The sequence below is a fragment of the Budorcas taxicolor genome, chromosome 5 (genome assembly GCF_023091745.1).
Source record: "Budorcas taxicolor isolate Tak-1 chromosome 5, Takin1.1, whole genome shotgun sequence".
In the NCBI taxonomy this organism is placed as follows: Eukaryota; Metazoa; Chordata; class Mammalia; order Artiodactyla; family Bovidae; genus Budorcas; species Budorcas taxicolor.
In genome coordinates, this window is record NC_068914.1 from 120756882 (window position 1) to 120771164 (window position 14283).

General features: G+C 35.9%; 1 protein-coding gene across 4 annotated transcripts in view; it reads right to left on the bottom strand.

The window, feature by feature from the left end:
- DNM1L (dynamin 1 like) overlaps window positions 1-14283 on the bottom strand; it is a 62791-nt gene that overhangs the window by 8266 nt on the left and 40242 nt on the right. For all 4 annotated transcript variants that reach the window (XM_052641186.1, XM_052641189.1, XM_052641188.1 and 1 more), the window contains exons 6-12: window positions 11272-11434; window positions 10759-10879; window positions 8103-8234; window positions 6701-6907; window positions 3261-3381; window positions 2883-3038; window positions 2563-2652 (exon numbers count right to left, since the gene is read on the bottom strand). In XM_052641186.1, coding sequence (XP_052497146.1) covers window positions 2563-2652; window positions 2883-3038; window positions 3261-3381; window positions 6701-6907; window positions 8103-8234; window positions 10759-10879; window positions 11272-11434 — 990 coding nt within the window. The remainder of the gene's footprint in view (window positions 1-2562; window positions 2653-2882; window positions 3039-3260; window positions 3382-6700; window positions 6908-8102; window positions 8235-10758; window positions 10880-11271; window positions 11435-14283) is intronic.

The window sequence follows — 14283 nt, forward strand, 5'->3', positions numbered from 1 at the left end:
TTCACTGTCCTGACAAATCTCAGGTATCAGAACAGCACTAAAAGATCAAAACCAGTGAAAATGATTTATTTCACTGAAATTCTGATGACTCTGGTATCAGTGGGTAGAGTCCAAGATCAGGCTAATCATGTTCTCACTCATCTCAATTCGTGCTTATGCTTGCCAGGGAAACAACTAAGCAGCAGCACTTACATCCTATACTCCAAGGGTGGTTTTGTACTTGTAACGTAAATGTAAGTAAATATCCATTGGGGCTCACCACCCTGAGCCAAGGACCCAAATGCACTTTTAGAGACCAGAAAGGAAAAAAAGGAACAGTCAACAATTAGAGGCAATATGGACAATTTCAAATGCTTATCTCATATTTACGCCAATTTCAGGATTTTAATTTTAAGGATAGCAGCCATGATATTATGACATTAGGTCATCAAACAAGCAAGCTGTACAAACAGCCACATTATCCTGACATATATCAAAGTTGAAAAATAACTTGCTATAAAAAGGCTCAGTTTACCAGGGCTGAAGATAAAACCAACTTTCCATTAGACCAGTGCTGCTATATGTATCTGTGCTCAGTCGTATCTGACTCTGCCAATGTGCAGTAAGTCGAGCTACAAAATGGAAAAAATTAAATGGCTAGGCTTAAAAAAAATCCTTATCTATTATGTTATGTATGATGAGCGCACTGTATTAGAAAAAAAGTATTATTTAGTTTAAATCCAGTCAAGAAAGAGTTTTTTAAGGAGGCAGTATTTTAATAGATCGATGGAACCCCTAGCATTAGTGATTCTATGCAATTGCCAGGATGTGACTTGAAGACATTTTATCAAAGGTATCCTAATAATACCTAAAGGTAGCTGAAATTAAAAATTATGGACAGGAAACTAATTACTATTGAGTGTCTACTTATGTTTTGGACACTCTCCTGTGAGAAATTTGCAAATGGTATCTCTTTGAACCTTCCCAACATACCTGAGAGCTATTATATTAGTCTCTTTTACAATCAGGAAACTTACTAAGTGATACATTTACCAAAGTCACATGGCTGGTGAAAGCAGAGCCAGATTCAAATGAAGATCTTAGTCCAAAACCTTTATAAAATAGGAAGCACTGAAACTGCCATGACGTCTGGGTTCTCTACTCCCAGTTCATCCACAAACCAGGTGTAATGTGGGTTTAAATGATTCCTAACAACTTTGGTCTCAAACCTTTTAAAATGAAAATGTTACTAATTGATGTCTTTATACTTGTCTGCTTCTAATCACACGTCTTTCTCCCTCACCCCTACTGTTGTGTTTTGTTTTTTAAATTCCCATTATCTCTTTTCAAGGCAAGCAAGTGTTATAAAAGTGTTGTATTTGTAGATGGCTACTCTCCAATTTAGTTTCTTGTCCATGGATAGAATACACAGTTGATTAAGACATATGTATTTTGACCTGTTAACTTAAGAGTACTGCTTTTGAGTGTGGTTAATGGTAATAACGTGGCCTACGTTATTCAAACATTGCTTACTTAAAGGTCACACAGTTTGAATCTTGGCTGAATTACTTAATATGTGACCTTGGGTAAATTAATCTCTCTGGGCCTTCCTTACTGTGTTATAAAATGAGACAATACCTATTACATGGAATTGTTTTGAGAATTAAATAAAACAAATCACATCAAGCATTACAGACAGTTCCTGGTGCCATCATCATCAATTTTAGGCTATCATTGTCATCCTCCTCACCATCCAAAGTACTTAGTACCACAGATTACTTTAGTTGAAACAGTTTTGTTAATTTTTTCAACCTTAGGAGCCAGCTAGATATTAACAATAAGAAGAATGTATCTGATTCATTCAGTGATGAATATGCTTTCCTTCAAAAGAAACACCCCTCTCTGGCTAATAGAAATGGAACAAAATATCTTGTCCAGACTTTAAACAGGTAACATTTTTTACCTTTTGGAAAATGAGATGTTTTTGGTTTGCCAATAGCTATCTGAGACCTTTGATTACATTTTTAATGCTTACATTTTTATAATGTGCTTGTCTATAAAATTTCACTTTTTGTTTCTTGTACAGTAGGTTCTTATATTTATTTTTATTGAGTTGTGCCCAGTCATGTCTGACTCATTGCAGCCCCATGGACTGTAGCCTGCCAGGCTTCTCTGTCCATAGGATTTCCAGGCAAGAATATTGCAGTGGGTTGCTATTCCTACTCCAGGGGATCTTCCCAACCCAGGGATCAAACCTGTGTCTCTTGGGTCTACCTACATTGGCAGGCATATTTTTTACCATTGCACTACCTGGGAAGTCCATATATATAATAAAGCAAACCTGAATACAATCCTCAACAATAAACTTCTGCTGGCTGTTTTTAGGAAAATGTGGCTGTAGGCTAACAGTAACTAAAATATGAGGAAAAATGCTTTTTATACCAGAACTACTGAAGTATCCTTATAAAACCGAAATTCACCTTTTTCTTTTAAATACGCTGGGAAACATTGTGCCTAAATTCATGAAGTATACAAAATGATTTATTAACAGTGACTACAATGATTTATGAAATAATAGCTCACCATTTCATTTGTAACAGGCAACCGTTTACGAAGAAGACAAGTCACTACTTCAACTATGGCATCATGAAGTTTAGGGAACCGCAACAACTCCTATATATGATGGAAGTAAGAAACAGTGTTTGGTTTGAAGGAAAATTAATCACTGAAATACTAAACCAGATTTGGAAGCTATATTTAACTATACTATGTCAAATGTCACTTTTAGATAAGAAACTAAAATTTTAACTTTTAGCCCATCTTCTATATTTCCTCCTGCCCCTTGAAACCATCACCTCATGTCTTTTACTACCTAATCAGAAACCTGTTACATTTCTCGATACCTGTGTACTGTAATTGCTACAGTGCTGAATGATCCTTTGCATTTCTTCATGAACCAGTTCCACACAACGGAGGCTGGGCTCTTCCAGACGTTTGATTTGCCGTTTGACCAGTAACTCAAATGAAACTTCAGGCACAAATAAAGCAGGACGAGGACCCTAAAAAGAGAAAATTATGAGCTCTTATAGCTACATATAATTTTGGTTCTTTCCTAAGGTTAAAATAAATCACATTTTTGGGTATTTTTTCATGAAAAGTACTTCCTAATTTCAAGAATAAGAGCAAAATAACAAACCGTACCATTCGTTAAAAAATATATATGGATTAAAAAATAATCTTTAACCTCATTTCAAAAAATTCTAAAAGTTAAGCATACTCACAGTTGCATTTCTAATGGCAGTCAAAATGTCAATAGTGTTAAGGCCACCGAGAGGGTCAACAGATTCTAAGGTTCGCCCAAAAGTCTCATGGAAAATATAACATATTCGAGCACCACCACATCTGAAAGGCAATGAAATATATGATTTCTAGTATTACTAAAAGGGAAAGACACTACAAACTAGAAGTCTTTCTGTAAGCAGTAAGATTATAGAAAATTACATTTAGACCATTTCCATGTATTCTCAACTGTATTATGAACCAATTAATCTTTTTAATGGGGAAAGGAGTCATTTCACAAACGGCATTCATATATGCATGTGCACGTGCACACACAGAGTAAACTGTACTGTCAGAAAACATCAGTTAACTAAGAACGACTAAACGTTTTTCTCTGCTCTAGTTTTCAACTAAACCACGCACTCCTTAAGGATATTTTCCAGTGGTCATGTATGGATGTGAGAGTTGGACTATAAGGAAAGCTGAGCACAGAAGAATTGATGCTTTTGAACTGTGGTGCTGCAGAAGACTCTTGAGAGTCCCTTGAACTGCAAGGAGATCCAACCACTCCATCCTACAGGAGATCAGTCCTGGGTGTTCATTGGAAGGACTGATGTTGAAGCTGAAACTCCAATACTTTGGCCACCTCATGCGAAGAGCTGACTCATTTGAAAAGACCCTGATGCTGAGAAAGATTGAGGGCAGGAGGAGAAGGGGACAACAGAGGATGAGATGGTTGGATGGCATCACCAACACAATGGACATGGGTTTGGGTGAACTCTGGGAGCTGGTGATGGACAGGGATGCCTGGCATGCTGCGGTTCATGGGGTCGCAAAGAGTTGGACACGACTGAGCAACTGAACTAACTAATTTCTATTTATTCACAATCTAGAGTAGAGATCAGCGATCTTTTTCTATGAAAGGCCAGTTAAATACTTTTAGACTTTTCAGGCCTTTGTCACAACTCGCCAATTCTGCCATTGAGCACAAAAGCAACCACAGACTGTATGTAAACAAATAAGCATAGCTATGTTCCTGTAAACTTACACACACTAAAATTTGAATTTTACATTTACACTACATAAAAAATTCTTTGAATTTTTTTTCAACCATTTAAAAAATGTAAAAATGATTCTTAGTCAATGGGCTTATCCTTGCTTTAAATAAATTAAATCTCTAGGCCTACATACTGGATACCTTGCGTTTCCTGTCTTAATGATTAGAAATCCTGGTATTATCTTTTATTTTTTTCATTCAAGTCCAGTTGAAACTTTACAAATATGGTATATCCCCCCAAATCATTCGTTCTTCTCTATCTTTACCATCCCTTTTCACTTCTTTCTTACAGTAGTCTAGGCAGAAGGTACCAGCCTAACATTATACTAAGTGAAATAACCCAGACAGAAAAGGACAAATATTGTATGATTCTCCTTATATGAAATATCTAGAATAGGGAAATTCACATCAACAGAAACTAAGTCAGAGGTTACCATGGGCTAAGAGAAGAGAGGAAGACAGGTATCACTGTTTATTTGATACAGAGTTTCTGTTGGGATGATGAAAAGTCTTGGAAATAGACACTATTTGATGGCTGTACAATATTGTGAATATACCTAGTAGTATGTATTATACTTTAAAATAGTTAAAATTACCAGTAACTAGTCTCTCTGCCTCCAAACTTTACCTTCTCCAAATAGTTTCCATAATGACCAGAATTACCTTTCTAAAGTGGGGAACTCCTGTGACCAAAAATGTTATCATTTTTTTATAGTAGGAAGCTCTTCAAACTCTGACATATTACACTTTCCACAGTCTTGTTCTTATTAGACACCTTTCCTGCCTTACTTCCTGTTACAACCCATCACTGTACCTGCCATTCTCCAAATTCACCCTGAACTATTCTTTGCTATTCCAAAGCCTAAAATACCCTTCTACTTACTGCTTACGGCCTTCCCCATATTCTATTCACAGCCCAACCCAAATGCATTCCTAACTATGGAGCTCTCCCAATCTGGAGCTCTCCCAATCCTTGAAAGAGATATAAATGGTCTCTCTTCAATGTTCTAATGAGGCTTGATTAGATAATTACAAAGATATAAATATTCTATGGAGTTAACTCACACAGAAGGCTACCAGGGTCACATGAAAGTACACAGAACTGTACACCCACACACACACATGAAGTGTAACTGGTGAAATCTGAATAAACTTTGTGGATTGTACCAGTGTCCATTTTCTTGCTTTGTTATTGTACTACAGATATGCAGGATGTCAGTGCTGGGGGGTGAAGGGTGAATGGACCTCTCTGTACATTTATCTGCAACTTGCTAGAAATCTATAGTTATTTTTCAAAATTAAAAGGCTTTTTAAAGGTGAGAGTTCAGAGAAATATATTCTTATATATTGCTACTAGTAAAACAATACAATTTACTACTAATATCCCAGGTGGCACTAGTGGTCAAGAACCTGCCTGCCAATGCAGGAGGATGTTAGAGACCTCCGAACACGTTGGAAGACGTTAGAGATCTAGGTTTGATCCCTGGGTCAGGATGATCTCCTAGAGGTAGGCATGGCAACCCACTCCAGCATCGTCGCCTGGAGAATCCCCTGGACAGAGGAGCCTGGAGGACTACAGTCCATGGATTTGCAAAAGCAAGACACGACTGAAGCAACTTAGCACTCACTACTAATACAGCAATGATAAAAGACGTTGAGAATGTAATATACCTTTTGATCTAGTAATTCTACTTCTAGAAATTTACCCTAAGAATTTACTTGGATACATGCTCCAAAGATAGTCCATCACAACACTGTATATATTTGTGTATAACTGAAAGCAAACTATCAAGAGTAGGGGACTCACTGAACAAATCTAAAAAGTAAAATACTATGTAAATCTTAAGGCTGAAAATACAAATATGCAGTTTCTACTAGTTGTTTGTGACAAGTTGATTTAAAGAAATGATTCTGTAGCATCTGATTTTTAAAGATGTGTATTATAGGCATTTTTATGTTTTATAAATACATAGAAAAATGTCTAGATTAATGCCAAATAATAGGGATTATGGAAATAAAAGGAATTTTATCCTTATACTTTACTCTTTTTACTTATCTGCACTTTTTTATTTTTTCATGAACAATGTTGTTGTCCATATTAAAGAAACAAACTTTTTTAAATTAGAGAATGTTATACTTAGCAATTAAAGTCTTTTTTAAAAAAAAGAAATTTTACCATGTTTTACATATTTTTCCATATTTTATAAAGCATTTTACATACCTATCAGATATCATTCATAATTTCTACAAAATGATATTCCTGTTTTACAGATAAAATCATAATCAGATAATCTCAAAGTCACTGTAACAAAAGATCTTTATCTTTCTTCTTTATCTAACCTAGCAATCCAGGTAGCCAAATCCATAGAGAAATTTCTTACTTACAGCTCTGAAGTTTCAATATATTTTGCAGTTCCTTCAATAGTATTACAATATTCTGTGGCAAATTTGGTAATAAGCTGGAGTAAAGTAGCACTTTTATCATCCACAGGTTCACCATAGCTATTTAGAAGAGACTGATATTGAGCAGCTAGAACATTTATTCTCGTTTTCAACTCTGGTAAGCAATCTCTGATGTGATGCATCAGTAACCTAACAAAGGTTAGAAAGGAAGAATTTTAAAGTAAAATTGTGTATTTTGAAGATCCAAGCAGCTCAAATTTTTAAAATGCAAATAATGGAGAAACCTGTCAAACACCTTGTCTTGGCAGGAAATAATGCAATTTTAGACTAGACGTAAATATTTAGTCTGAAAAAAAAAATGACATGAAGGAAACTGCCTTGTTAAAATACCTTTAAAATTTGCCTTCAATCCAATAAATGGTAACAACTGATAGAGGATTAAATATAAATTAAAAATATTTTTTCTCTATTACTACAATTACCTTAAAGAAAGTAAGCTACACAATCTAATTATATCTACATTATTTTGGTTTCTGACTTATCTTTTACAATTGGTACTTAACACAGTGAAAATCAATCTTGTTAAGATCCATGTCCATCCACCTTTAATTTATTTAGGGAATAAGCAAAGACACGGACACGATTTAGCAACTGAATGACAACAATAGAAGGAAATAGCTTTCACTTAAGTTGTTTATAAATCATCTAGAAAGCTCTTCTAATCCCTTGAATGATCTAATACCATTAGTGGGTATTAAGAATTCAAGGTATATAGCTTACATCCTTTTTATGAACAGGACTAGAAGACATCCTAATTAGGACAAGATTATGTGAAAATTATAAAGTTTAATTCAGTTCCTGAAATACAAAATGGAAGTGAAGTCAACTGCCATCTATTTCTATCATCAAAGTACAATGACTGTAAATACATTCATGATTAATGTATTTTAAAATTCATTTGCACTTTCCTAGATTACATGATGATTTAATGCCAACTACCTCAATAAAAGGGTTTCCCAGGTGGCACGCTAGTGGTAAAGAAACCACCTGCCAATGCAGGAGATGGAAGAGACACAAGTTTGATCCCTGGGTTGGGAAGATCACCTGGAATAAGGAATGGCAACCCACTCCAACATTCCTGCCTGGATAATTCCAGGACAGAGGAGCCCGACAGCCTACAGTCTATGGGGCTGCAATGAGTCAGACATACCTGAGCACACCCCAATAAAAATAAATACACTATAAGAACCTACTATACAGGAAACAAAATTGAAATTTTATAGACAAGCACATTATAAAAATGTAAGGAATTGATAATCAAAGGTCTCAGATAATACTGGCAAACCAAAAACATCTCATTTTCCAAAAGGTAAAAAAATGTTACCTGTTTAAAGTCCGGGCAAGATACTTTGTTCCATTTCTATTAGCCAGAGATGGGTATTTCTTTTGAAGGAAAGCATATTCATCACGGATTGAATCAGTTACACTCTTCTTATTGTTAATATCTAGCTGACTCCTAAGGTTGAAAAAATAACAAAACTGTTTCAACTAAAGTAAACTGTGGTACTAAATACTTTGGCAACATCCACTGGATCATGCAAAAAGCAAAAGAGTTCCAGAAAAACATCTGCTTTATTGACTATGCCAAAGCCTTTGACTGTGTGGATCACCACAAACTGTGGAAAATTCTTCAAGAGATGGGAATACCAGACCACCTGACCTGTCTCTTGAGAAATCTATATGCAGGTCAGGAAGCAACCATCAGAACTGGACGTGGAACAACAAACTGGTTCCAAATAGGGAAAGGAGTATGTCAAGGCTGTATCTTGTCACCCTGCTTATTTAACTTATATGCAGAGTACATCATGAGAAATGGGCTAGATGAAGCACAAACTGGAATCAACCTTGCCGGGAAAAATATCAATAACCTCAGATATGCAGATGACACCACCCCTATGGCAGAAAGTGAAGAATTAAAGAGCCTCTTAATGAATGTGAAAGAAGAGAGTAAAAAAGTTGGCTTAAAACTCAACATTCAGAAAACTAATATCATGGCATCCAGTCCCATCACTTCATGCGAAATAGACGGGGAAACAGTGGAAACAATGGCTGACTTTGTTTTTCTGAACTCTGAAATCACTGCAGATGGTGACTGTAGCCATGAAATTAAAAGACACTTACTCCTTGGAAGTAAAGTTATGACCAGCCTGGATAGCATATTAAAAAGCAAAGACATTACTTTGCCAACAAAGGTCCATCTAGTCAACGCTATGGTTTTTCCAGTAGTCATGTATGGATATGAGAGTTGGACTATAAAGAAAGCTGAGCGCTGAAGAATTGATGCTTTTGAGCTGTAATATTGGAGAAGACTCTTGAGAGTCCCTTGGACTGCAAGGAGATCCAACCTGTCCATCCTAAAGGAGATCAGTCCTGAGTGTTCATTGGAAGGACTGATGCAGAAGCTGAAACTTCAATGCTTTGGCCACCTGATGCAAACAGCTGACTCATTTGTAAAGACCCTGATGCTGGGAAAGATTGCAGGCAGGAGGAGAAGGGGACAACAGAGGATGAGATGGTTGGATGGCATCACTGATTCAATGGACATGAGTTTGGGTAAACTCTGGGAGTTGGTGATGGACAGGAAGGCTTGGTGTGCTGTGGTCTGAGGGGTCGCAAAGAGTCGGAAACGACTGAGCAACTGAACTGGACTGAAGTAGTTCGAAGAGGATGTCAATGATGGCCTAAAATTGATGATGATGGCACCAGGAACTGTCTGTAATGCTTGATGTGATTTGTTTTATTTAATTCTCAAAACAATTCCATGTAATAGGTATTATCTCATTTTATAACACAGTAAGGAAGGCCCAGAGAGATTAATTTACCCGAGGTCACATATTAAGTAATTCAGCCAAGATTCAAACTGTGTGACTTTTAAGTAAGCAATGTTTGAATAACGTAGGCCACATTATTACCATTAACCACACTCAAAAGCAGTACTCTTAAGTAACAGGTTAAAATACATATGTCTTAATCAACTGTGTATTTTATCCATAGACAAGAAACTAAGTTGGAGAGTAGCCATCTACAAATACAACACTTTTATAACACTTGCTTGCCTTGAAAAGAGATAATGGGAATTAAAAAAAAAAACAAAAAACAGTAGGGGTAAGGGAGAAAGACGTGTGATTAGAAGCAGACAAGTGTAAAGACATCAATTAGTAACATTTTCATTTTAAAAGGTTTGAGACCAAAGATGTTAGGAATCATTTAAACCCACATTACATCTAGTTTGTGGATGAACTGGGAGTAGAACTCAGACCTCATGGCAGTTTTAGTGCTTCCTATTTTATAAAGGTTTTGGACTAAGATATTCATTGAATCTGGCTCTGCTTTCACCAGCCATGTGACTTTGGTAAATGTATCACTTAGTAAGTTTCCTGACTGTAAAACAGACTAATATAATAGCTCTCAGGTATGTTGGGAAGGTTCAAAGAGATACCATTTGCAAATTTCTCACAGGAGAGTGTCCAAAACATAAGTAGACACTCAACAGTAATCAGTTTCCTGTCCATAATTTTTAATTTCAGCTACCTTTAGGTATTATTAGGATACCTTTGATAAAATGTCTCCCAAGTCACATCCCGGCAATTGTATAGAATCACTAATGCTAGGGGTTCCATCGATCTATTAAAATACTACCACCTTAAAAAACTCTTTCTTGACTGGATGTAAACTAAATAATACTTTTTTCTAATACAGTGCCCTCATCATACATAACATAACAGACAGGGATTTTTTTTAAGCCTAGCCATTTAATTTTTTCCATTTTGTGGCACTGCTTACTTCATAAATATTTTCTGTTTAAAAATATCTACAGGAGGTTTTAGTGAATCTCTTTTCTTCCTTTAGAGCAATGAATTCTTTAACAATACCAAGATTATAGTAAAAGGGGAAAATATAGGGATAGTATCACATTTCAGACTCAATCAAGAAGTTTACGTTTGCTTTGAAACAAAAACGCTGCAATCTTGATTGCTCACCTGTTAACTACTCCAATTATTCCCAGTTTGACCGGTATAACCCTTCCCATCAATACATCCATGGCATCAGTACCTGCATCCATGAGATCAAGTTTAGTGATTACAGCTAGGGTTCTGCGACCTGGTAAATGCAAAAATGAAAAGAAATGACCCATTAAATTAAGCTTTTAAGTATTAATAAAGGAAAATCCTAATTTATAATCCCACCTAACATTACCTCTGCCATCATTTTGGTAATGTTTCTCTAACCTTTGCTTACAAATAATTTTTTAAACTAATTTTAATCATGTTTAATTTTAAAACTTTTTCACATATAATTTTTATTAGCTATTTTTGCCTAGCCTGTATAGCAATTTATCCATTTCCATCAAAATTTCCATTTGATACTATAAGTAAAATAGAAAAGCATTATTAGATAGAGATACTCCTTTTAAAAATTAGAAACGCCTCTCTTGAGGGCAGATTCACCTCTGTTAACCAAGCATCTCATTAAAAATAAATATCTATCCTTACCATCTGGATCTACCTCTCTTGAAATTTTAAGTGCCTCTGATGTTGCCATATCTGTATTAGCAGCAGTGACAGCGAGGATAATGGAATTTGGATTACTGATGAACCGAAGAATGAGCTCTCTGATTTGAAGCTCAATATCTTTAGGTTGATCACCTACAGGCACCTGAACAAAACAGAGATGATCAAGGAACAGGTAATAAAAATAAACTCAGCTTTTTTCCCCTCATTTAATGCACAGAATATAGGTGTTACTCCATTTACAGATAATTAAAATGAATTTATATACTTCAATGTACATATGAATTTGGCAATATGTATGTCTCAAAATGTAACTCCTGCAAATATTAAACATCTGCCATGTTAAGGATTGGTCAGTGTTAACTGTGACAAATTCATTCATTCACTCAATTAGCAAATATTTATTGACAACCTACTATATTTCAGGTACTATTCCATATATCAGATTATATCACAGCAGTGAATAAGACAAAGACCAAATTTCCTGCCTTCACTGAGTTTTAGTGATAAGAAGGAGGTAATAAACATTTATATACATAGTATCTAGGTGATGGTAAGACTATGGAAAAATAAAGAACAAGAGGCTAAGGAATACTTAGGCTAAAGCTTATACTTTAAGCTGTTATTTTAAATTGGATTATGCTTTTAAGCTGAGTAATCAGGAGACCTCACCCAGACAATGACAGTTAAGAGAATGACTGCAAACTAGAAGAGCTAAGGGAGAGGCACAGGCAGCCATCTGGGGTGAACATTTGAGCACAACGGCAGAAGACTGGAGCAAAAGGAATTAGAAGAGTAATACGAGAGAGATCAAGGAGATGCTTTAGATCTCTTTAAGAACATAAGCTTTTACCCTGAGTGAAATGGGAAGCCTCTAGAAAGAGTCTGAGCCAAAGAATGACAGAATCTTATTTTCACTTTAACAGTATCACTCTGGCTGCTTAGTTAATAAATTATGAGGAAGATGTTTTAGGAGACTATGGTGGTAATCCAGCTGAGAGGACAGTGGCTCGCTCAGGATGGTAGCTATAGATTTGTAAGACGTGACAGAGTTCCTGATATACAGGCACACTTTGTTTTATTGCATTTTTCAGATTTTGCATTTTTTACATATTGAAGGTTTGTGTCAACAAGAAAGTCTATTGGAGCCAATTTTTCCAATAGCATTTGCTCACTCTGCCTCTGTTTCACATTTTAGTAGTTCTTGAAATATTTCAAACCCTCCACCAGCAGAAAGATGACATCCAACTCACTGAAGGTTCAGATGGTTAGCATTTTTTTAGAAGTATTTTTTAATTAAGCTATGTACACTGCTTTATTAGACATAATGCTGTACACACCTAACAGACTATAATACAGTTGATCCCTGAATAACACAGGGTTAAGGAGCACTGACCCCTTCACGTACTTGAAAATCTGCTTTTGACTCCCCAAAAACTTAACTACAAATATCCTCCTGTTGACTAGAAGCTTTATACCAACAATAGGCAATAACATATATTTTATATGTATTATATACTGTATTCTTACAATAAAGAAAACGTTGGTAAGAAAATTGTAAGGAAAATACATTTACAGTACTGTATTCTGTCAATGCTTAAGTTTATGTCATCTGTTTACAAGATATCTCATCTATCAGTACCTACATCAATACTATCTTATGATACAAAACACTGTTAGTTGTTATACATTACTGACACTAAATACAAAAAAATAAAAAGATAATGTGAAAGAGAAATTGACATTTATTTAAAGATATAACAATTCATGCATTGATAATGAAGTAGCAATAAGATTGTTTTATGATAGCCTAGTATAATTGAAATCATTGCTTCACAGTAGCCTAGAATATGCAGCATTATAAAATGTTTATAGATTCCAGTGTTGAAGTCATATTCATAATACCACAGAGAAACCAATTACCTGTGATGATAGGCTGATATGTAGTTTCTCCAATTATAAGTGAAGGTATACTGTACAGTAATATAATTCTTTGAAAGCAAAGTTACAAAACAGTAAAAAACTAACACAGTATTTTATATTAAAATATCACTCCTTTATGCTTATGTAGGGCTTTCCTGGTGGTTCAGACAGTAAAGAATCCACCTGCAATGCAGGAGACCTGGTTTGATCCCTGGGTTCAGACAATCCCCTGGAGAAGGGCATGGCAACCCAGTCTAGCATTCTTGCCTGCAGAATCCCCATGGACAGAGGAGCCTGGCGGGCTACAGTCCATGGGGTTGCAAAGAGTCAGATGCGACTGAGCGACTAAGCACATGCCTTTGTAAGGAGAGGCTATTCACTTCAATACAAGTCTTGTACATGATGTTCTACATAATAATACTTAGGCAATGATGACACAGATGACATAAAAACACACAGTTCTTCCCATACAGTTACTAGATTTCACAAGAAGACACATAAAACAGAACTCATGATTATTTGCTACTTGTTAAGTGGAAGTGGATTACCCTCGTCTTCACATTAAGTAGATAAAAGAAGAAGAGAAAGAGCTGGTCTTGCTGTCTCAGGAGTAGCAGAGGCAGAAGTGGAGGAGGCCGAAAGGGAGGCAGGAGAGGTAGGCACACTCAGTGTAACTTGATGGAAATACATCATAATTTGTTTGATACTTTTTTTTTTCCACTCCAAAAATGTTTCTGTATGGTTCCATTTCTTCTTCAACCAAATCAAAAGTAGTCTTGAATAACTGTAACTTCTCTCACAAAGTGCCTATATGTTGTTATGTTTTCCAGTACAGTTTCTTTTAAATCTTCTTTCCCATCATCCGAGCTTCTCAGGTGGCTTAACGTTAAAGAATCTCCTTGCAATGCTGAAGACACTGGTTCGATCCCTGAGTCAGGAAGATGCACTGGAGGAGGGAATGGAAACCCACTCCAGTATCCTTGCCTGAAGTATCCGGTGGACAAAGGAGCCTGGTAGGCTACAGTCTATACGGTCAAAAAGAGTTGGACACCTGAAGTGCCATGCACACCC